General features: G+C 46.9%; 1 protein-coding gene across 4 annotated transcripts in view; it reads left to right on the plus strand.

The window, feature by feature from the left end:
* The window catches only part of map2k1 (mitogen-activated protein kinase kinase 1), a 99,001-nt gene that overhangs the window by 71,894 nt on the left and 2,552 nt on the right, over positions 1-24,555 (plus strand). For all 4 annotated transcript variants that reach the window (XM_055924623.1, XM_055924624.1, XM_055924625.1 and 1 more), the window contains 6 exons: positions 118-169; positions 9,659-9,783; positions 11,941-12,151; positions 21,092-21,156; positions 21,650-21,708; positions 23,684-23,729. In XM_055924623.1, coding sequence (XP_055780598.1) covers positions 118-169; positions 9,659-9,783; positions 11,941-12,151; positions 21,092-21,156; positions 21,650-21,708; positions 23,684-23,729 — 558 coding nt within the window. The remainder of the gene's footprint in view (positions 1-117; positions 170-9,658; positions 9,784-11,940; positions 12,152-21,091; positions 21,157-21,649; positions 21,709-23,683; positions 23,730-24,555) is intronic.

The raw sequence follows: 24,555 nt of genomic DNA on the forward strand, positions 1-24,555 counted from the left end.
CTGTATGATGATGTACTACTGCTGTATGATGTACTACTACTGTATGCTGATGTACTACTACTGTATGTGATGTACTACTGCTGTATGCTGATGGTGTCTGTCCCTCTGCTCCTCCAGGTGATTAAGGGCCTGTCCTACCTGAGAGAGAAACACAAGATCATGCATAGAGGTGAGACGGAGAAAGGAAGGGGTTCGAAGATATTCATTTATTTCAAAACTGCAGATTTATAATCTAATCATTCATATTGTCATTCATCTTGTCATCCATATTGTCATCTATATTGTCAAAGGTGTTTAACACTGTGGACCATACCGTCTTGGTGTTTAACACTGTGGACCATACCGTCTTGGTGTTTAACACTGTGGACCATACCGTCTTGGTGTTTAACACTGTGGACCATACTGTCTTGGTGTTTAACACTGTGGACCAGACTGTCTTGGTGTTTAACACTGTGGACCATACCGTCTTGGTGTTTGACACTGTGGACCATACTGTCTTGGCGTTTGACACTGTGGACCAGACTGTCTTGGTTTTTAACAGTGTGGACCAGACTTTCTTGGTGTTTGACACTGTGGACCATACTGTCTTGGTTTTTGACACTGTGGACCAGACTTTCTTGGTGTTTGACACTGTGGACCATACCGTCTTGGTGTTTGACACTGTGGACCATACCGTCTTGGTGTTTAACACTGTGGACCATACCGTCTTGGTGTTTAACACTGTGGACCAGACTGTCTTGGTGTTTAACACTGTGGACCATACCGTCTTGGTGTTTAACACTGTGGACCATACCGTCTTGGTGTTTAACACTGTGGACCATACCGTCTTGGTGTTTAACACTGTGGACCATACCGTCTTGGTGTTTAACACTGTGGACCATACCGTCTTGGTGTTTGACACTGTGGACCATACCGTCTTGGTGTTTAACACTGTGGACCATACCGTCTTGGTGTTTAACACTGTGGACCATACCGTCATGGTGTTTAACACTGGGGACCATACCGTCTTGGTGTTTAACACTGTGGACCATACCGTCTTGGTGTTTGACACTCTGGACCATACCGTCTTGGTGTTTGACACTGTGGACCATACCGTCTTGGTGTTCAACACTGGGGACCATACCGTCTTGGTGTTTAACACTGGGGACCATACTGTCTTGGTGTTTAACACTGTGGACCATACCGTCTTGGTGTTTAACACTGGGGACCATACCGTCTTGGTGTTTAACACTGGGGACCATACCGTCTTGGTGTTTAACACTGGGGACCATACCGTCTTGGTGTTTAACACTGTGGACCATACCGTCTTGGTGTTTAACACTGTGGACCATACCGTCTTGGTGTTTAACACTCTGGACCATACCGTCTTGGTGTTTAACACTGTGGACCATACCGTCTTGGTGTTTAACACTGTGGACCATACCGTCTTGGTGTTTAACACTGTGGACCATACCGTCTTGGTGTTTGACACTGTGGACCATACCGTCTTGGTGTTTAACACTCTGGGCCATACCGTCTTGGTGTTTAACACTGTGGACCATACCGTCTTGGTGTTTAACACTGTGGACCAGACCGTCTTGGTGTTTAACACTGTGGACCAGACCGTCTTGGTGTTTAACACTCTGGACCATACCGTCTTGGTGTTTAACACTGTGGACCATACCGTCTTGGTGTTTAACACTGGGGACCATACCGTCTTGGTGTTTAACACTGGGGACCATACCGTCTTGGTGTTTAACACTGTGGACCATACCGTCTTGGTGTTTAACACTGTGGACCATACCGTCTTGGTGTTTAACACTCTGGACCATACCGTCTTGGTGTTTAACACTCTGGACCATACCGTCTTGGTGTTTGACACTGTGGACCATACCGTCTCTGTGCAGAAATTGAACTATATTGGGATTACTGGTCATGCTCTGGAGTGGTTTGTGAACCATCCAATCACATTTGTTCATCGGGTCAATTTGGCAAACCAGAGGCAGATCGTTAAACTGTTTGCTTTAATTAGTTCCCCGTGGTCTAAGTGGCATGTGTCATTATATTTTTTTGTTGCGTGATGCTTCCTTAACTAGCCTTCTGACGTCATACAAAATCTATTGTATAAAGTCAAAGGCGATTTTATTCTTGTGTTGTTTTCCAAATAGCAGTTATGTACCCACTACTGCTAGCCTGGTCGTGTCACGGCCGTTTAAAGGAGTGGACCGAGGTGCAGCGCGCTTGGAATAGATCTTTTAATTCAACGAAGAACACTTGACAAACAAACAAACAAAATAACAAACAAACAAAACGTGAAGCCAAGGTAGTGTGCTTAGTGCAGGCAACTAATAACAAACAAACAAACAAACAAACAAACAAAACGTGAAGCCAAGGTAGTGCTTAGTGCAGGCAACTAATAACAAACAAACAAACAAACAAAAAAACAAACAAACAAACAAACAAAACGTGAAGCCAAGGTAGTGCTTAGTGCAGGCAACTAAACAAGGACAAATACCCACAAAACCCAACATGGAACATGGCAACCGTAATAGGCTCCCCAATCAGAGACAACGATAAACAGCTGCCTCTGATTGGGAACCAATTCAGGCCACCATAGACCTACAAACCCCTAGACAATCACACTCTGACCTAACCAAATAATAAAGAAATCAAATATAACTAAAGTCAGGGCGTGACAGGTATTGGTGGTTGAGCTCCACCTAAAGTTGGCTACTCCACGATGTTGGTAATATGGTGGCTGTGAGTTCGAATCCCATTCAGGGAAAGATACATTTTTTAAAGGAGAAAACCCTTCACTGCTGGTCCTAGAGTGAAATAGAGCTGTCTGGTTCTTAGATTCTGGTTCAAATTCCAGCCGGACTCAGGAAGAGAAAAAAAAAAGAAGCTGAAACTAGATTTATTAAAACCACACTGTATAACAACGTCGATCACTATCGCTAGGTTACTTATATATGATTATAAATATGCTGAAACAATGCTCAAGTCGATTAATCAGTTTCCAACATTCCCTTCATCTTGAACAGCGATCCACAACACCTAGAAAACCCATTGGCTTGAAACAGGGAAGACCAGAAATTACATGCTTAGTAATTGTCACACCAACCCTGTGATGAGAATGAGATTAGAGCGAGGACCATCGTCCATCCTATCTGTTCTATCCGAATGGGATGCTCGATCTTCACTGAGCTCCATGACAATGAGATTCCCTATTGGGATTGGTCGATCTTCACTGAGCTCCATGACAATGAGATTCCCTATTGGGATTGGTCGATCTTCACTGAGCTCCATGACAATGAGATTCCCTATTGGGATTGCTCGATCTTCACTGAGCTCCATGACAATGAGATTCCCTATTGGGATTGGTCGATCTTCACTGAGCTCCGTGACAATGAGATTCCCTATTGGGATTGGTCGATCTTCACTGAGCTCCATGACAACGGAATCCCCTATTGGGATTGGTCAAACAAAAAACCCTCCTACCATCAATGCTACAATTATGGTTAGCATCGCCCACTCTGCAATCTAAAATGGGTTTCTGATACCCTCGCTCTTGGAGGTCATGAAAAGATAAGGTTTCCTGGGAAGAAACCCCCCTCTCTCTAGACTTAATGGATTATTACAAATATTCAATTCGTTTCAGAAACCACCTGCAGGCTGAGTAGTACCACCCTCCTCTCTCGCTTGGTGCTCTCCTCACAGTTTAAGGTCAACGCTCTGTCTCTCCTTCTCGTCTTTCCGTCAGTCCCTAGTTCTATCACTCCCATTTTTTAAGACCCTCAGATTTAGCACCCCCCCCCCCCCCCCCCCCGTCATCGTCATTCATATGGCGTTACAGTTCATCCTCACAATGTAACTCATGACTGTCAGAGTGGATGGCTCTTCATAGTGTCCCGATATTAATATCTGGGAAATAATCCGATTTTTCACCGGACTGTAGTGAACTCCGTTGTCTGCTTTACTTCAGCTGGTTAGAAGGGGGGGGATGAGACTCGCACTGTTCTCGGTCTAAATATCCCTTCCAGCCGTCTAAATACCGCGTGGAGTCACTATCTTCATAACCTTGAGAGGAGACCAGACCAGAACAACAATTTAAGGCATTTCTAATTCAGAGTTTCCAGACAAAACGTCACTGTATGACTAATTATTACATTCTCAATATTCCTAAAAAAATAAAAAATGTCTATAAAATAAAAAAAATGTCACATTTAAAACAACACACTGTTGAAACCATTTTTTGGGGGGATAATTGACTTATGCTCCTCGATCATATTGGTGACTTCACTGCAGAGTTACCGGGGGTCAGAGAGTTAGAGGGTTAACCCTGGGGGAGGAATCCATACAGCAGAACCCAATCTGGTGGGATTTCTATTGAAGCAGGGATCTCAAAGGGAGACATAGTGTCCACCCACAATCCTCTCCTGGAAGAGAAAATTAACACTTAGTTCGTTTTCACGATGCTAAACTTTTAATCAGGAACAAAAAAAGGTTTTAATTACAGACAAAACTAAACATGATAACTTTAGTTCAAGAAGGCCACTGCCCCCCCCCCCCTTTACTCTCCTTATTGGAAGACATCATTTGAGTTTTAATCAACGTTTTACTGTATATACTATTACCAATCTCTGTTGGCCATCTCTCACTCTTTGCTTCACGCTCATTAACGTCTATTAGTTTGAGATTAATATCTAATGAGGCCAAATGTCTAAAATACGTCAGCCGGATACCAATGTTCACCAAAATATTAAAAACCTACTGCATCGATTGATCAACTCCTTACAGCATTCTGCGTTGTTATTGTCCAGCGGGCGCTAGCAACGTCTTGGGCTTTTGTACTGTTAACTATAGGTCGCTACCTCATGTGGAACGTAGAAATCAACTCTTTGACCCATAGTAATGGAGGTGATGTTACGCAGTATCATTTTAGTTGCTTGCACTAATTGGCATGGTGGCATTTCTCTGAGTCTAAAGATTTACTCCAGTACATGACTGGTCTGTCTCTCCATGGTTCTAGATTTACTCCAGTACATGACTGGTCTGTCTCTCCGTGGTTCTAGATTTACTCCAGTACATGACTGGTCTGTCTGTCTCTCCGTGGTTCTAGATTTACTCCAGTACATGACTGGTCTGTCTGTCTCTCCGTGGTTCTAGATTTACTCCAGTACGTGACTGGTCTGTCCCTCCGTGGTTCTAGATTTACTCCAGTACATGACTGGTCTGTCTGTCTCTCCGTGGTTCTAGATTTACTCCAGTACGTGACTGGTCTGTCCCTCCGTGGTTCTAGATTTACTCCAGTACGTGACTGGTCTGTCCCTCCGTGGTTCTAGATTTACTCCAGTACATGACTGGTCTGTCTGTCTCTCCGTGGTTCTAGATTTACTCCAGTACGTGACTGGTCTGTCCCTCCATGGTTCTAGATTTACTCCAGTACGTGACTGGTCTGTCCCTCCATGGTTCTAGATTTACTCCAGTACATGACTGGTCTGTCTGTCTCTCCGTGGTTCTAGATTTACTCCAGTACATGACTGGTCTGTCTGTCTCTCCGTGGTTCTAGATTTACTCCAGTACATGACTGGTCTGTCTGTCTCTCCGTGGTTCTAGATTTACTCCAGTACATGACTGGTCTGTCTGTCTCTCCGTGGTTCTAGATTTACTCCAGTACATGACTGGTCTGTCTGTCTCTCCGTGGTTCTAGATTTACTCCAGTACGTGACTGGTCTGTCCCTCCATGGTTCTAGATTTACTCCAGTACATGACTGGTCTGTCCCTGCGTGGTTCTAGATTTACTCCAGTACATGACTGGTCTGTCCCTCCATGGTTCTAGATTTACTCCAGTACATGACTGGTCTGTCCCTGCGTGGTTCTAGATTTACTCCAGTACGTGACTGGTCTGTCCCTGCGTGGTTCTAGATTTACTCCAGTACGTGACTGGTCTGTCCCTCCGTGGTTCTAGATTTACTCCAGTACGTGACTGGTCTGTCCCTCCATGGTTCTAGATTTACTCCAGTACGTGACTGGTCTGTCCCTGCGTGGTTCTAGATTTACTCCAGTACATGACTGGTCTGTCCCTGCGTGGTTCTAGATTTACTCCAGTACATGACTGGTCTGTCTGTCTCTCCGTGGTTCTAGATTTACTCCAGTACATGACTGGTCTGTCCCTGCGTGGTTCTAGATTTACTCCAGTACATGACTGGTCTGTCTGTCTCTCCGTGGTTCTAGATTTACTCCAGTACATGACTGGTCTGTCTGTCTCTCCATGGTTCTAGATTTACTCCAGTACATGACTGGTCTGTCCCTCCGTGGTTCTAGATTTACTCCAGTACATGACTGGTCTGTCCCTGCGTGGTTCTAGATTTACTTCAGTACGTGACTGGTCTGTCTGTCTCTCCGTGGTTCTAGATTTACTTCAGTACGTGACTGGTCTGTCTGTCTCTCCATGGTTCTAGATTTACTTCAGTACATGACTGGTCTGTCTGTCTCTCCATGGTTCTAGATTTACTTCAGTACATGACTGGTCTGTCTGTCTCTCCATGGTTCTAGATTTACTCCAGTACGTGACTGGTCTGTCCGTCAGTGGTTCTAGATTTACTCCAGTACATGACTGGTCTGTCCGTCAGTGGTTCTAGATTTACTCCAGTACATGACTGGTCTGTCTGTCTCTCCGTGGTTCTAGATTTACTCCAGTACATGACTGGTCTGTCTGTCTCTCCGTGGTTCTAGATTTACTTCAGTACGTGACTGGTCTGTCTGTCTCTCCATGGTTCTAGATTTACTCCAGTAAATGACTGGTCTGTCTCTCCATGGAGCAGGGGGAAGGGGTGGGGGTAGGGAGCAGGGGAATGGGGTAGGGTGAAGGGGTAGGGAGCAGGGGGAGGGATAGGGAGCAGGGGGAAGGGGTAGGGAGCAGGGGGAAGGGGTAGGGAGCAGGGGGAAGGGGTAGGGAGCAGGGGGAAGGGGTAGAGAGCAGGGGGAAGGGGTAGGGAGCAGGGGGAATGGGTAGGGAGCAGGGGGAAGGGGTAGAGAGCAGGGGGAAGGGGTAGGGAGCAGGGGGAAGGGGTAGGGAGCAGGGGGAAGGGGTAGGGGGAAGGGTAGGGAGCAGGGGGAAGGGGTAGGGAGGAGGGGGAAGGGGTAGGGAGCAGGGGGAAGGGGTAGGGAGCAGGGGGAAGGGGTAGAGAGCAGGGGGAATGGGAAGGGAGCAGGGGGAAGGGGTAGGGAGCAGGGGGAATGGGTAGGGAGCAGGGGGAAGGGGTAGGGAGCAGGGGGAAGGGGTAGGGGGAAGGGTAGGGAGCAGGGGGAAGGGGTAGGGAGCAGGGGAAGGGGTAGAGAGCAGGGGGAAGGGGTAGAGAGCAGGGGGAAGGGGTAGAGAGCAGGGGGAAGGGGTAGGGAGCAGGGGGAAGGGGTAGGGAGCAGGGGGAAGGGGTAGGGTGAAGGGGTAGGGAGCAGGGGGAAGGGGAAGGGAGCAGGGGGAAGGGGAAGGGAGCAGGGGGAATGGGTAGGGAGCAGGGGGAAGGGGAAGGGAGCAGGGGGAAGGGGAAGGGAGCAGGGGGAATGGGTAGGGAGCAGGGGGAAGGGGCAGAGAGCAGGGGGAAGGGGTAGGGAGCAGGGGGAAGGGGTAGGGAGCAGGGGGAAGGGGAAGGGAGCAGGGGGAATGGGTAGGGATACAGGGGGAAGGGGAAGGGAGCAGGGGGAATGGGTAGGGATACAGGGGGAAGGGGTAGGGTGCAGGGGGAAGGGGTAGGGAGCAGGGGGAAGGGGGAAGGGGTAGGGAGCAGGGGGAAGGGGTAGGGAACAGGGGGAAGGGGTAGGGAGCAGGGGGAAGGGGAAGAGAGCAGGGGGAAGGGGTAGGGAGCAGGGGGAATGGGTAGGGATACAGGGGGAAGGGGTAAAGAGCAGGGGGAAGGGGTAGGGAGCAGGGGGAAGGGGTAGGGTGCAGGGGGAAGGGGTAGGGAGCAGGGGGAAGGGGTAGGGAGCAGGGGGAAGGGGTAGGGAACAGGGGGAAGGGGTAGGGAGCAGGTGGAAGGGGTAGGGAGCAGGGGGAAGGGGTAGGGAGCAGGGGGAAGGGGTAGAGAGCAGGGGGAAGGGGTAGAGAGCAGGGGGAAGGGGTAGAGAGCAGGGGGAATGGGTAGGGAGCAGGGGGAAGGGGTAGGAAGCAAGGGGAAGGGGTAGGGAGCAGGGGGAGGGGTAGGGAGCAGGGGGAAGGGGTAGAGAGCAGGGGGAAGGGGTAGGGAGCAGGGGGAAGGGGTAGGGAGCAGGGGGAATGGGTAGGGAGCAGGGGGAAGGGGTAGAGAGCAGGGGGAAGGGGTAGGGAGCAGGGGGAAGGGGTAGGGAGCAGGGGGAATGGGTAGGGAGCAGGGGGGAGGGGTAGGGAGCTGGGGGAAGGGGTAGGGAGCAGGGGGAAGGGGTAGGGAGCAGGGGGAAGGGGTAGGGAGCAGGGGGAATGGGTAGGGAGCAGGGGGGAGGGGTAGGGAGCAGGAGGAAGGGGTAGGGAGCAGGGGGAAGGGGTAGGGAGCAGGGGGAATGGGTAGAGAGCAGGGGGAAGGGGTAGAGAGCAGGGGGAAGGGGTAGGGAGCAGGGGGAAGGGGTAGAGAGCAGGGGGAAGGGGTAGGGAGCAGGGGGAAGGGGAAGGGAGCAGGGGGAAGGGGTAGGGAGCAGGGGGAAGGGGTAGGGGGAAGGGGGAATGGGTAGGGAGCAGGGGGAAGGGGTAGGGAGCAGGGGTCAGGGGTAGGGAGCAGGGGGAATGGGTAGGGAGCAGGGGGAAGGGGTAGGGAGCAGGGGGAAGGGGTAGGGAGCAGGGGGAAGGGGTAGAGAGCAGGGGGAAGGGGTAGGGAGCAGGGGGAAGGGGTAGAGAGCAGGGGGAAGGGGTAGGGAGCAGGGGGAAGGGGTAGGGAGCAGGGGGAAGGGGTAGGGAGCAGGGGGAAGGGGTAGAGAGCAGGGGGAAGGGGTAGAGAACAGGGGGAAGGGGTAGGGAGCAGGGGGAAGGGGTAGGGAGCAGGGGGAAGGGGTAGAGAGCAGGGGGAAGGGGTAGGGAGCAGGGGGAATGGGTAGGGAGCAGGGGGAAGGGGTAGGGAGCAGGGGGAAGGGGTAGGGAGCAGGGGGAAGAGGTAGGGTGCAGGGGGAAGGGGTAGAGAGCATGGGGAAGGGGTAGAGAGCAGGGGGAAGGGGTAGGGAGCAGGGGGAAGGGGTAGGGAGCAGGGGGAAGGGGTAGAGAGCAGGGGGAAGGGGTAGGGAGCAGGGGGAATGGGTGGGGAGCAGGGGGAAGGGGTAGGGAGCAGGAGGAAGGGGTAGGGAGCAGGGGAAATTGGTGGGGAGCAGGGGGAATGGGTGGGGAGCAGGGGGAATGGGTAGGGAGCAAACTGGAACTGACTGTACCCTCTTAAATGTTTCATGCCTCTCTTTCTCGCTCACCCTCTCTCTCTGCTTGGCTCCCTCACTGCCTGGCTCCCTCACTGCCTGTCTCTCTCTCTGCCTGTCTCCCTCTCTGCCTGTCTCCCTCTCTGCCTGTCTCCCTCTCTGCCTGTCTCCCTCTCTGCCTGTCTCCCTCTCTGCCTGTCTCCCTCTCTGCCTGTCTCCCTCTCTGCCTGTCTCCCTCACTGCCTGTCTCCCTCTCTGCCTGTCTCCCTCTCTGCCTGTCTCCCTCTCTGCCTGTCTCCCTCTCTCTCAGATGTGAAGCCATCTAACATCCTGGTTAACTCGCGTGGTGAGATCAAGCTGTGTGACTTTGGAGTGAGCGGTCAGCTCATAGACTCCATGGCCAACTCCTTTGTGGGAACCCGCTCCTACATGTCTGTAAGTTACTACAGTTCTCTCCTGCTGCCCTCACACTCCTCAGCTTCTGTTCAGCCTTATTTATACCCTACATAGTAAACTCAGCAAAAAAAGAACCGTCCTCTCACTGTCAACTACGTTTATTTTCAGCAAACTTAACTTGTGTAAATATTTGTTTGAGAATAACAAGATTCAACAACTGAGACATAAACTGAAAAGTTTATGACAGACATGTGACTAACAGAAATGGAATAATGTGTCCCTGAACAAAAGGGGGGGTCAAATCAAAAGTAGCAGTCAGTATCTGGTGTGGCCACCAGCTGCATTATCTCCTCCTCATGGACTGCACCAGATTTGCCAGTTCTTGCTGTGAGATGTTACCCCACTCTTCCACCAAGGCACCTGCAAGTTCCCGAACATTTCTGGGGGGAATGGCCCTAGCCCTCACCCTCCGATCCAACAGGTCCCAGACGTGCTCAATGGGATTGAGATCCGGGCTCTTCGCTGGCCATGGCAGAACACTGACATTCCTGTCTTGCAGGAAATCACGCACAGAACGAACAGTATGGCTGGTGGCAGTATGGCTGGAGGATCATGTCAGGATGAGCCTGCAGGAAGGGTACCACATGAGGGAGGAGGATGTCTTCCCTTTAACGCACAGCATTGAGATTGCCTGCAATGACAACAAGCTCAGGCCGATGATGCTGTGACACACCACCCCAGACCATGACGGACCTTCCACCTCCAAATCGATCCCGCTCCAGAGTACAGGCCTCGGTGTAACGCTCATTCCTTCGACGATAGACGTGAATCCGACCATCAACAGGCCTACAAGCCCTCTGCCTTACAACAGGCCTACAAGCCCTCAGTCCAGGCTCTCTCAGCCTATTGCGGACAGTCTGAGCGCTGATGGAGGGATTGTTGTTGTTGCCATCCTGTACCTGTCCTGCAGGTGTGATGTTCAGATGTACCGATCCTGTGCAGGTGTTGTTACACGTGGTCTGCCACTGCGAGGACAATCAGCTGTCCGTCCTGTCTACCTGTCTCCCTGTCTTAGGCGTCTCACAGTACGGATTGCAATGTATTGTCCTGGCCACATTTGCAGTCCTCATGCCTCCTTGCAGCATGCCTAAGGCATGTTCACGCAGATGAGCAGGGACCCTGGGCATCTTGCTTTTGGTGTTTTTCAGAGTCAGTAGAAAGGCCTCTTTAGTGTCCTAGGTTTTCATAACTGTGACCTTAATTGCCTACCGTCTGTAAGCTGTTAGTGTCTTAACGATCGTTCCACAGGTGCATGTTCATTAATTGTTTATGGTTCATTGAACAAGCATGGGAAACAGTGTTTAAACCCTTTACAATGAAGATCTGTGAAGTTATTTGGATTTTTACGAATTATCTTTGAAAGACAGGGTCCTGAAAAAGGGACGTTTCTTTTTTTGCTGAGTTTATATAATGCAAGAACTATAAATAGCTACAGATACTTAACATAGTACACAACACAAGAACTACAAACAGCTACAGATAGCTACCATAGTACACAAGAACTACAAATAACTACAGATAGCTACCATAGTACACAAGAACTACAAATAACTACAGATAGCTACCATAGTACACAAGAACTACAAATAACCACAGATAGCTACTATAGTACACAAGAACTACAAACAACTACAGATAGCTACCATAGTACACAAGAACTACAAATGGCGATCGCAAAATGGCGATCCTGCGTAGTTGGGTGCAGGGATGCCATTTTACGTTTATGTTTTTGCGTTTCGTACTACGTACAGAATGAATTATGCTTTAGGAGGACTGGTATAGTCTTGGGGACTCCATGGGGTAACATTTATGGTTTTTGCCCTAGCACTACATACCTGAATCAACTCATCAGCAAACTTTATTTTAATTATTATTATTTGAATCAGCTGTATGTTGCTAGGACCAAAACAGGAAACAGGAAACAGGAAACACTGACTGTAGGCAGTTTAGTTTTACATCTGAAAGGGTTCTACTTTTATTTCTTCTCTGTTTACTGTCTAGAATATAACGATGTATTTGTTGCTTGAAAAGCATTCAGGCAGTGTATCACTGTATTCACCAGCTTTGCACTATTTTGGTTCTTATCAGTCATCATATCTCTCCACCCCCCCCCATCTCCCTCTCCTACCCCCCCAGCCGGAGCGTCTCCAGGGAACTCACTACTCTGTCCAGTCTGATATCTGGAGTATGGGTCTCTCTCTGGTTGAGATGGCTGTCGGACGCTTTCCCATCCCTCCCCCCGACTCCTGCGAACTGGAAATGATCTTTGGGTTCCCGGTGGAGGGGGACGCCTGTTCTAGTGACACCACCTCTCCCAAGCCCAGACCCCCCGGACGGCCAGGCAGCTGTGAGTGTCTGGGCTCTGGTCTAAAGATTTTTTTCATTGGCAAGATTAGCCAATTTGGGCATGACATGCCAGCAACAAACGCTGACACTACACATCCAAGTATATCTGACAAAATGATGAATGAAATGTGTAATGATAACTTGGCTATATACACGGGATATCAGTACCAAGTCGATGTGCAGGGGTACGAGATAATGGAGGTAGATATGTACATATGGGATGAGATAAAGTGACTAGGCAACAGGATAGATAACAAACAATAACAGCAGCGTATGTGATGAGTCAATAGAGTTAGTGCAACAACAGAAAAGGGGGGGGGGGGGGTCAATGTAGATAGTTAAATAGTTAACCAAATAGCTACCCAGACTAACTATTTAGCCGTGTTATGGCTTGGGAGCTGTTCAGGGTCCTGTTGGTTCCGGACTTGGTGCTCCGGTACCGCATGCTGTGCGGAAGCAGAGAGAACAGTCTATGACTTGTGTGGCTGGAGTCTTTTACAATTTTTTATGGCCTTCCTCTGACACCGCCTGGTATAGAGGTCCTGGATGGCAAGGAGTTTGGCCCCAATGACGTACTGGGCCGAACGCACTACCTTCTGTAGCGCCTTGCGGTCAGATGCCAAGCAGTTCCCATACCAAGCGGTGATGCAGCCAATCGAGATGCTCTCGATGGTGCAGCTGTATAACTTTTTGAGGATCTGAGGGCCCATGCCAAATCTTTTCATCCTCCTGAGGGGGAAGAGGTGCTGTCGTGCCCTCTTCACGACTGTGTTGGTGTGTGTGGACCATGATAGTTCCTTAGTGATGTGGACACCGAGAAACTTGAAGCTCTCGAACCTGCTTTGTGGATGGGGGCATGCTCGGGCTTTCCGTTTCCACGATCCCTATAGGCTGTCTCATCGTCGTCAGTAATCAGGCCTATCACCGTTGCGTCGTCAGCAAACTTAATGATGGTGTTAGTGTCGTGCGTGGCCACGCAGTCATGGGTGAACGTTGAGGGTCAGCATGGCGGATGTGTTGTTGCCTCCCCTCACCACCTGGGTGTGGCCCGTCAGGAAGTCCCAGGGTCCTTAGCTTAGTGATGAGCTTGAAGGGTAATATGGTGTTGAACGCTGAGCTGTAGTCAATTAACAACTTTTTAACATAGGTGTTCCTCTTGTCCAGGTGGGAAAGGGCAGTGTGAAGTGCGATTGAGATTGCGTCATCAGTGGATCTGATGGGGCGGTATGAGAATTGGAGTGGGTCCATGGTGTCTGGGATGATGGTGTTGGTGTGAGCCATGATCAGCTTTCAAAGCATTTCATGGTTACCTATGTGAGTACTACAGGACGATAATAATTTAGACAGGTTACTTTGGCGTTCTTACGCACAAGGACTATGGCGGTCTGCTTGAAACATGTAGGTATTACAGACTGGGTCAGAGAGAGATTGAAAATGTCAGTGAAGTACACATCTTGGTAATCCGTATGCGGCCTTGTGAATGTTAACCTGTTTATAGGTCTTACTCACATTGGCTACGGAGAGCGTGATCACATAGTCGTCCGGAACAGCTGGTTCTCTCATTGATTGTTCAGTGTTGCTTGCCTCCAGCAAGCATAGAAGGCATTTAGCTTGTCTGGTATGCTCGCGTAACAGGGCAGCTCGCAGCTTGGTTTACCTTTGTAGACCGTGATAGTTTGCAAGCCCTGCCAGATAGATCCGACAAGCATCAGAACTGATGTAGTACGATTCAATCTTATTCCCGTATTGACGCTTTTCTTGTTTGTTGGCTCGTCGGCGGCTGTAGTGGGATTTCTCTTAAGCTTCCGGGTTAGAGTCCCGCTCATTGCTAGCTACCATGACAAAGACCAAAGCCGGCGGGAGTACTGACTCTATAGCCACTCCTATCTGTCATATATTTAATCTGAGCCTAGAGGAAAGTCTTTGCCCTCAGGCCTGGAGGGAAGCCAAAGTAATGTCGCTATCCAAGAGTGGTAGAGCAGTCTTTACTGGTTCTAACAGCAGACCTATCAGCTGCCAGCACTTAGCAAACTGTTGGAAAAAAATGTGTTTGACCAAACACAATGCTATTTCTCTGTAAACAAATGAACAACAGACTTTCAGCATGGTTATGGAGAAGGGCACTCAACATGTAGTGCACTGACACAAATGACTGATGATTGGTTGAAAGAAATTGATAATAAGAAGATTGTGGGAGCTGTACTGTTAGATTTCAGTGCAGCCTTTGATATTATTGACCAGAACCTGTTGTTGAGAAAACGTATATGTAATGGCTTTTCAATCTCTGCCATATCGTGGATTCAGAGCGATCTATCTAATAAAACTCAGAGGGTTTTCTTTAATGGAAGCTTCTCTAATGTCAAATATGTAAATTGTGGTGTACCGCAGGGCAGCTCTCTAGGCCCTCTACTCTTTTCTATTTTTACCAATGACCTGCCACTGGCATTAAACAAAGCAGGTGTGTCCATGTACGCTGATGATTCAACCATATACCCATCAGCAACCACAGCTAATGAAGTCACTGAAACCCTTAACAAAGAGTTGAGGTCTGTTTTGGAATGGGTGGCCAGTAATAAACTGGTCCTGAACATCTCTAAAACTAAGAGTATTGTATTTGGTACAAATCATTCCCTAAGTTCTAGACCTCAGCTGAATCTGGTAATGAATGGTGTGCCTGTTGAACAAGTTGAGGAGACTAAATTACTTGGCGTTATCTTAGATTATAAACTGTCATGGTCAAAACATATAGATTCAATGGTTGTAAAGATGGGGAGAGGTCTGTCCGTAATAAAGAGATGCTCTGCTTTTTGACACCACACTCCTCAAAGCAAGTTCTGCAGGCTCTAGTTTTGTCTAATCTTTGTTATTGTCCAGACGTGTGGACCAGTGCTGCAAGGAAAGACCTAGTTAAGCTGCAGTTGGCCCAGAATAGAGCGGCACGTTTTGTCCTTAATTGTAATCAGAGGGCTAATATTAATACTATGCATACCAGTCTCTCTTGGCTAAGAGTTGAGGAGAGACTGACTGCATCACTTCTTCTTTTTATAAGAAACTTTAATGTGTTGAAAATCCCAAATTGTTTGCGTAGTCAACGTAGACACAGCTCTGTCACACGCACTTACCCCACCAGACATGCCACCAGGGGTCTTTTCACAGTTCCCAAATCCAGAACAAATTCAAGAAAACGTACAGTATTATATAGAGCCCTTATTGCATGGAACTTCCTTCCATCTCATGTTGCTCAAACAAACAGCAAAGCTGGTTTCAATAAACAGATAAAGCAACACCTCACGGCACAACGTCTCTCCCCTATTTGACCTAGATAGTTTGTGTTTATGCATTGATATGTAGGCTACGTGTGCCTTTAAAAATGTATGTAGTTCTGTCCTTGAGCTGTTCTTGTCTATTGATGGTGCTGTATTATGTCATTCTGTATTATGTTTCATGTTTTGTGTGACCCCAGGAAGAGTAGCTGCTTATTTTGCTACAGCTAATAGGGATCCATAATAAACCCCAGGAAGAATAGCTGCTTCTTTTGCAACAGCTAACGGGGATCCTAATAAAATACCAAATATGATTCATGGAAAGTAGATTAAGGGCTAAATTGCTCAAATCCTGGACTATCCCTTTAACATTAGAGCTTGGACACCAGCTGTTTTTAACCAAGAGACACACCCCCTCCCCCTCTCAGCTTACCTGAGGCTGCCGTTCGATCTCGACAATGCATGGGCTCCCGAGTGCAAGAGGTATCACTACAGTCCCTGGTTCGATTCCAGGCTGTATCAAATCCGGCCGTGATTGGGAGTGCCACAGGGCGGTGCACAATTGGCCCAGCGTCGTCTGGGTTTGACCGGGTTAAGCCGTCATTGTAAATAAGAATTTTGTTTCTTAACTGACTTGCCTAGTTAAAATAAAGGTTAAATAAAAAATACAAATGGAAAAGCCAGCGAGGTTTATATTATCCATGTCCTCGTTCAGCCACTACTCTGTGAAAAAAGATATTACAGTTCTTCAGGTCTGGAACGGAGCTCGTCCAATGTCTTCTCTCTGTTTGATTGTCTGTTCGCCAAACAAAACAGGAAGGCACTGGCGATCTAGATGCTCGCAGACGTAGTCCAATCGTGATGCCGCCTCGCTTGCCCCGCTCTTTCGCCCTCCGCTTCCTCTTTCGAGATCTTGGGATCAGGGCCCGGGGTAAGCATAAGATCCAGAGCTGCCGACTCATTGAAGTTTAAATCTTCATCCAAATCGAGGTTAAGGATCGCTGTTCTGATGTCCAGATGCTATTTTTTTTCAGTCATAGCAAATTATGGCGGAAACATTATGTACAAAAATTGTTAAGATCAATAACAATAACAAAAAACACAAACAAAAAATACAAAATAGCACTAGTCAGGAGTCTGTAAGATGGCACCTATCCTCTACAGTGGCATCTCATCTTGTCTGGGTCAGGAGTCTGTAAGATGGCAGCTATCCACTACAGTGGCATCTCATCTTGTCTGGGTCAGGAGTCTGTAAGATGGCAGCTATCCTCTACAGTGGCATCTCATCTTGTCTGGGTCAGGAGTCTGTAAGATGGCACCTATCCTCTACAGTGGCATCTCATCTTGTCTGGGTCAGGAGTCTGTAAGATGGCAGCTGTCCACTACAGTGGCATCTCATCTTGTCTGGGTCAGGAGTCTGTAAGGTGGCAGCTGTCCACTACAGTGGCATCTCATCTTGTCTGGGTCAGGAGTCTGTAAGATGGCAGCTATCCACTACAGTGGCATCTCATCTTGTCTGGGTCAGGAGTCTGTAAGATGGCAGCTATCCACTACAGTGGCATCTCATCTTGTCTGGGTCAGGAGTCTGTAAGATGGCAGCTATCCACTACAGTGGCATCTCATCTTGTCTGGGTCAGGAGTCTGTAAGATGGCAGCTATCCTCTACAGTGGCATCTCATCTTGTCAGGAAATCCCAGGAAAAGCTATACTATATAAACTAGGCTACAAAGCGATAGGACATATATTTAGTTATGTTTTATACTAGACCTAGATAGCACTGGTCAGAAGTCTGTCTGTAAGATGGAAGAGAAGCAGGTTTGATGTTTATGAATGTAAAAATAGGACTACGGCATTAAGCCAAATGAACACACAGGGAAAGTTGAGGAGAGAAAGTGCGTTCGTGTAATCCCTTTTGGCCGGTGACGATAACATTGTTGCACCGATGCATTGAAAATAGTTGCACAGGACAGACCGAGAGAGGAGCACAGTGGAAATGAAAACCCAAAGGAATTGACAACCATCAGAAAAAAAGGATAATCACTTGAGCAACGAGGCAATGCCATGCTGTAAACAGATGTGCAGGCTAAACAGCGTTGGTTATTGAATTGCTACATTTAAACATACGTTTCTATATTATATTTCATTACATTGAAGTATTATTTGCAGAGATGTAAAGAGGAAGTCCAATCCGTCACTGGACAGTTTTATCTCCATCTCTTCATTTAAAGACTCAATCATGGACACTCTTACTGACAGTTGTGGCTGCTTTGCGTGATGTATTATTGTCTCTACCTTCTTGCCCTTTGTGCTGTTGTCTATGCCCAATAATGTTTGAAGCCTGTTTCATGCTGCTACCATGTTGTGTTGCTACCATGTTGTGTTGTCATGTGTTGCTGCCATGCTATGTTGTTGTCTTAGCTCTCTCTTTATGTAGTGTTGTTTTGTCTCTCTTGTCGTGATGCGTGTTTTGTCCTATATTTATATTGTATTTATTATTTTTATTTTTAATCCCCCGTCCCCGCAGGAGGCCTTTTGCCTTTTGATTGGCCGTCATTGTAAAGAAGAATTTGTTCTTAACCGACTTGCCTAGTTAAATAAAGGTTAAATAAAAATGAAATAAAAATCACTTTCGTTGTTAGACTGTACCCATAGCATTTTTCGAAAAATTAGGTGGATTGTAATTGTTGTTATGTTAAATTTGTGTAATTCAGTCCTTGTGCTGTTCTTGTCTAATGATGTTCTGTATCATGTTTCATGTTTTGTGTGGACCTCAGGAAGAGTAGCTGCTGCTTCAACAACAGCTAATGGGGGATCCATAATAAAATATTAAATAGCATAATGCTTATCTATACAATCCTCTCAGATCTCCGGGCCCATATTCACCAAAACCTTTCAGAGTAATAAGCGCTGATATAGGATACCTGTTTTCCTTTTGATCCTAATGAATACAATTACATAAACAAGGAGGATCTGATCCTAGATCAGCACTCTGAGACACTTGGTGGCTACTGGACCCAGATCTCAGGTCTGTGTGACAGACAGCACTCATTCATCTCCTGTGTGTTATTACAGGTTATACTGATTACAACATGAGGAGCCTGGCCAACTTAGCAGGCTTATTGAGAGTTAACCCTCAGCCTGCGGGCCAGACAACAGACCTGACTTATTGAGAGTTAACCCTCCGTTATCTTTCTGTCTTCCCTCAGCCTGTGGGCCAGACAACAGACCTGACTTATTGAGAGTTAACCCTCAGCCTGTGGGCCAGACAACAGACCTGACTTATTGAGAGTTAACCCTCAGCCTGTGGGCCAGACAACAGACCTGACTTATTGAGAGTTAACCCTCACCCTGTGGGCCAGACAACAGACCTGACTTATTGAGAGTTAACCCTCACCCTGTGGGCCAGACAACAGACCTGACTTATTGAGAGTTAACCCTCAGCCTGCGGGCCAGACAACAGACTGACTTATTGAGAGTTAACCCTCAGCCTGTGGGCCAGACAACAGACCTGACTTATTGAGAGTTAACCCTCAGCCTGTGGGCCAGACAGCAGACCTACTTACTGAGAGTTAACCCTCAGCCTGTGGGCCAGACAACAGACCTGACTTATTGAGAGAACCCTCAGCCCGTGGGCCAGACAACAGACCTACTTATTGAGAGAACCCTCAGCCTGTGGGCCAGACAACAGACCTACTTATTGAGAGTTAACCCTCAGCCTGTGGGCCAGACAACAGACCTGACTTATTGAGAGAACCCTCAGCCCGTGGGCCAGACAACAGACCTACTTATTGAGAGAACCCTCAGCCTGTGGGCCAGACAACAGACCTACTTATTGAGAGAACCCTCAGCCTGTGGGCCAGACAACAGACCTACTTATTGAGAGAACCCTCAGCCTGTGGGCCAGACAACAGACCTACTTATTGAGAGAACCCTCAGCCTGTGGGCCAGACAACAGACCTACTTATTGAGAGAACCCTCAGCCCGTGGGCCAGACAACAGACCTACTTATTGAGAGAACCCTCAGCCTGTGGGCCAGACAACAGACCTGACTTATTGAGAGTTAACCCCTCTGTCCTGTTTCTGTCTTCCCTCAGCCTGTGGGCCAGACAGCAGACCTGACTTATTGAGAGTTAACCCTCTGTTCTCTGTCTGTCTTCCCCCAGCCTGTGGGCCAGACAACAGACCTGACTTATTGAGAGTTAACCCTCAGCCTGTGGGCCAGACAACAGACCTGACTTATTGAGAGTTAACCCTCAGCCTACGGGCCAGACAACAGACCTGACTTATTGAGAGTTAACCCTCAGCCTGTGGGCCAGACAACAGACCTGACTTATTGAGAGTTGACCTGACTTATTGAGAGTTAACCCTCAGCCTGCGGGCCAGACAACAGACCTGACTTATTGAGAGTTAACCCTCAGCCTGTGGGCCAGACAACAGACCTGACTTATTGAGAGTTAACCCTCAGCCTGTGGGCCAGACAGCAGACCTGACTTATTGAGAGTTAACCCTCAGCCTGTGGGCCAGACAACAGACCTGACTTATTGAGAGTTAACCCTCAGCCTACGGGCCAGACAACAGACCTGACTTATTGAGAGTTAACCCTCACCCTGTGGGCCAGACAGCAGACCTGACTTATTGAGAGTTAACCCTCAGCCTGTGGGCCAGACAGCAGACCTGACTTATTGAGAGTTAACCCTCTGTTCTCGTTCTGTCTTCCCTCAGCCTGTGGGCCAGACAGCAGACCTGACTTATTGAGAGTTAACCCTCTGTTCTCTGTCTGTCTTCCCTCAGCCTGTGGGCCAGACAGCAGACCTGACTTATTGAGAGTTAACCCTCAGCCTGTGGGCCAGACAACAGACCTGACTTATTGAGAGTTAACCCTCAGCCTGTGGGCCAGACAACAGACCTGACTTATTGAGAGTTAACCCTCAGCCTGTGGGCCAGACAGCAGACCTGACTTATTGAGAGTTAACCCTCAGCCTGTGGGCCAGACAGCAGACCTGACTTATTGAGAGTTAACCCCTCTGTCCTGTTTCTGTCTTCCCTCAGCCTGTGGGCCAGACAGCAGACCTGACTTATTGAGAGTTAACCCTCTGTTCTCTGTCTGTCTTCCCCCAGCCTGTGGGCCAGACAACAGACCTGACTTATTGAGAGTTAACCCTCAGCCTGTGGGCCAGACAACAGACCTGACTTATTGAGAGTTAACCCTCAGCCTACGGGCCAGACAACAGACCTGACTTATTGAGAGTTAACCCTCAGCCTGTGGGCCAGACAACAGACCTGACTTATTGAGAGTTGACCTGACTTATTGAGAGTTAACCCTCAGCCTGTGGGCCAGACAACAGACCTGACTTATTGAGAGTTAACCCTCAGCCTGTGGGCCAGACAGCAGACCTGACTTATTGAGAGTTAACCCTCAGCCTGTGGGCCAGACAACAGACCTGACTTATTGAGAGTTAACCCTCAGCCTACGGGCCAGACAACAGACCTGACTTATTGAGAGTTAACCCTCACCCTGTGGGCCAGACAGCAGACCTGACTTATTGAGAGTTAACCCTCAGCCTGTGGGCCAGACAGCAGACCTGACTTATTGAGAGTTAACCCTCAGCCTGTGGGCCAGACAGCAGACCTGACTTATTGAGAGTTAACCCCTCTGTCCTGTTTCTGTCTTCCCTCAGCCTGTGGGCCAGACAGCAGACCTCCTATGGCTATCTTTGAACTGCTGGACTATATAGTTAACGAGGTGAGTAAAGACTGTTATAATCAGGTTGAAATGGGACATGACACTTTCTAGCGGACCAAACTAATACGCAGTACACTGTGGCCTGAGCCAGTTATCACTTTTGTTTTCTATTCTTTTTAAAAACGTTTTTTTTTTTTTTGAGTTTAAGGCAGTAAATTCAGGAAGTAATTTGAATTTAAAAAAAAAAAAATGAAATCTACAAAACAATTATTATTATTTTTTTAATTGCTTCTACTTTTCAGTTGATTCATAAATCCTGGTTACAGTATTATAGACCATCTCTGCTGTAAGGTATTGGTAACCCTGCCTGCATTCCCATGTTGATTGGGATGGTGGTATACTGAACTATGAATGCTTTACACGAATGACTGCGTGCCTGCCTTCCCCCGGAAAGCCTGCATGTCCTGCGTGTAATTTCATCACGGCTCAATCGTTTATATATCCTCTCCTTCCGCTATGATGTGATTGGACCATCTTGTTGATGTTTTTTCAGCCTCCTCCTAAACTGCCTGGTATTTTCGGCGCTGAATTTCAAGACTTTGTGAATAAATGGTAAGTATTAAAACAAAAAGCGACAACTTATAAAGTTGTTGATTAAAAACACACTGGACCTGTTTGTTGTTGCAGCTCGGGAAGGCAATGAATCCCACTTCAGTTCAGACATCAGCTTTCAACGTTGACAACGCCGCCACCTGGTGGTACGTGTGTGTAATGGCACGGAGTCGGTGCTTTGAGTACACCCACAGACTATCCATTACATTGGCCAGATACTCTAGTAAGGGCAGCTCTAACAATAAACAGAAATGTCTTCGAAAATGGCAGGCAGTCGGGAAGAAGGACTATTGTAGACAACCAGAGGGCATATTCGCGTGTTAACAACAGGCACAACTCTCATATAAAAATTGTTTTTTTACCAACGTTGCCGGGATGTCACGTGTCCTAATCATTACGAAACTTCTATTGGTCCAATAAGCTACACGTGATATAACAGAGAGGAAGAGAGGGATAAACTGGGCTCAAAATCTGCCTTCTCCAGCAGGTTGCGTTTTTGTTTGTTTTTCTTCACTCACCAAAAGCGAGGAGTTTTTGTAAAGAGATCAATAAAGGAGTGTCGAATTTGGTTAAGAAAAAAATGTAATGGCTTATGTGGTGCATGTAGCTCATTTGATCAAATATACTGTAATGAAACAGGCAGGGAGCAGGTCTCGAACCCTCGACCTTCTAGCCCGAGGTCCGGCGCGCTATCGACTGTGTCGCAAAAGCATACTCGTGCGGCAGAGACGATTTCCGCGCTTATAAACCCAGGGATGTTACAATACGTTTCATAATGCATAGGTTGTTACGAGTCTACTGATATAAGTAGGACACGTGACATCCCGGCAACTTAGATTTTTTTTAAACTATGGCAGCATTCAAAAACACTTCAAAGACAAACCCCCAGCCCTCAAATGAAGTGGACACTTCTGATGACGTTTAATGACGTCTGACGAGCCCTTGCAGGGCGAGGGGAGGAAGAAGTGATTTTTAAATGAACTGCTTGGATTCTTTACATACGATAGAAATAAGCTGAAACATTTTTATGTAATTAATTTCATTTTTCTTTTGGCCAAATTTCATATATACAAATGTAAATTTACAAACAAAAAAACACATTTTCTTACCCTTACAAAAATACATTGAACTGTATTTTAAGACTGTTAAATACTCTACTAACAAAAAAGCTGTTAGAATTGTAAGTGTATGTATGTTCCTTAGCCTCGCCCCCTATACCCCCTAGCTCGATTGTCCATTGTATATAATATATATATATACTTGTGTTCCCTCATGTACTTTCTGTATTGATTTGTTGTTAAAAAATAATAATAATAAAAATTAAAATAAAATAAAAATATTTTTAAATGAACCGCCCTTGCCCGGAAATTCGTCACCGGTTTTCAGTCACCAGTAGCTTGTCGGTGCTTTATATGCGCTACAGTCAATTATGAGTGGATGTCAACTTATATTAACTATATAATTATTAATATACTAACGTTATCCTGCCTAGCTACTTCGGAAGAAGGAAAATATTTTATTTCTACAATTTCCAAAAATTAACCAAACAAAAACATCATTACTTTTATGAGACGTGTTTGTTCATTAGTAGCACAATTTCTAACTTATTTACATTCGTTTTTACTTACACTTGTATGTTGACGTTTTAAGTTTTGGCTGACTTTTCATAGCGGATGTACAATCATCGCGAATTGAATTATGGGGCGTTTCAGGCCCTTGAAGTTAACATTTTATTTAACCTTTATTTAACCAGGAAAGTCAGTTAAGAACAAATTCTTATTTACAATGACGGCCAAACCTGGACGACGCTGGGCCAATTGTGGGCCGCACTATGGGACTCCCAATCACGGCCAGTGATTGTGATACAGCCTGGATTCGAACCAGGTTGTCTGTAGTACTGAGAGCTTCTGCTAAATGGAATGTATTATTATTAGTAGTAGTATTATATAACGTACATACTTTTATTTGTTGACAGTTTGATCAAGAACCCAACAGACAGGGCAGACCTGAAGCAGTTGATGGTGAGTGGATTTATTTTGTTCCCAATGTAGCGGTGTGTTGTGATCCTTCTCTCTCTACTGAAAAACAACAGATTCTATACTGTGGTATTATGTATGTATAAAGGGTTAGGGTTATGTATAAATGGTTAGGGTTATGTATAAAGGGTTAGGGTTATGTATAAAGGGTTAGGGTTATGTATAAAGGGTTAGGGTTATGTATAAAGGGTTAGGGTTATGTATAAAGGGCTACGGTTATGTATAAAGGGTTGTGTATAAAGGGTTAGGGTTGTGTATAAAGGGTTATGTATAAAGGGCTAGGGTTATGTATAAAGGGTTAGGGTTATGTATAAAGGGTTAGGGTTATGTATAAAGGGCTAGGGTTATGTATAAAGGGTTATGTATAAAGGGTTAGGGTTATGTATAAAGGGTTAGGGTTATGTATAAAGGGTTATGTATAAAGGGTTAGGGTTATGTATAAAGGGTTAGGGTTATGTATAAAGGGCTAGGGTTATGTGTAAGGGCTAGGGTTATGTATAAAGGGTTATGTATAAATGGTTAGGGTTATGTATAAAGGGTTAGGGTTATGTATAAATGGTTAGGGTTATGTATAAAGGGCTAGGGTTATGTATAAAGGGTTAGGGTTATGTATAAAGGGCTAGGGTTATGTGTAAGGGCTAGGGTTATGTATAAAGGGTTATGTATAAATGGTTAGGGTTATGTATAAAGGGCTAGGGTTATGTGTAAGGGCTAGGGTTATGTATAAAGGGTTATGTAAAAAGGGTTAGGGTTATGTATAAAGGGTTAGGGTTATGTATAAAGGGCTAGGGTTATGTATAAAGGGCTAGGG

The sequence above is a fragment of the Salvelinus fontinalis genome, chromosome 6 (genome assembly GCF_029448725.1).
Source record: "Salvelinus fontinalis isolate EN_2023a chromosome 6, ASM2944872v1, whole genome shotgun sequence".
Taxonomy (NCBI): Eukaryota; Metazoa; Chordata; class Actinopteri; order Salmoniformes; family Salmonidae; genus Salvelinus; species Salvelinus fontinalis.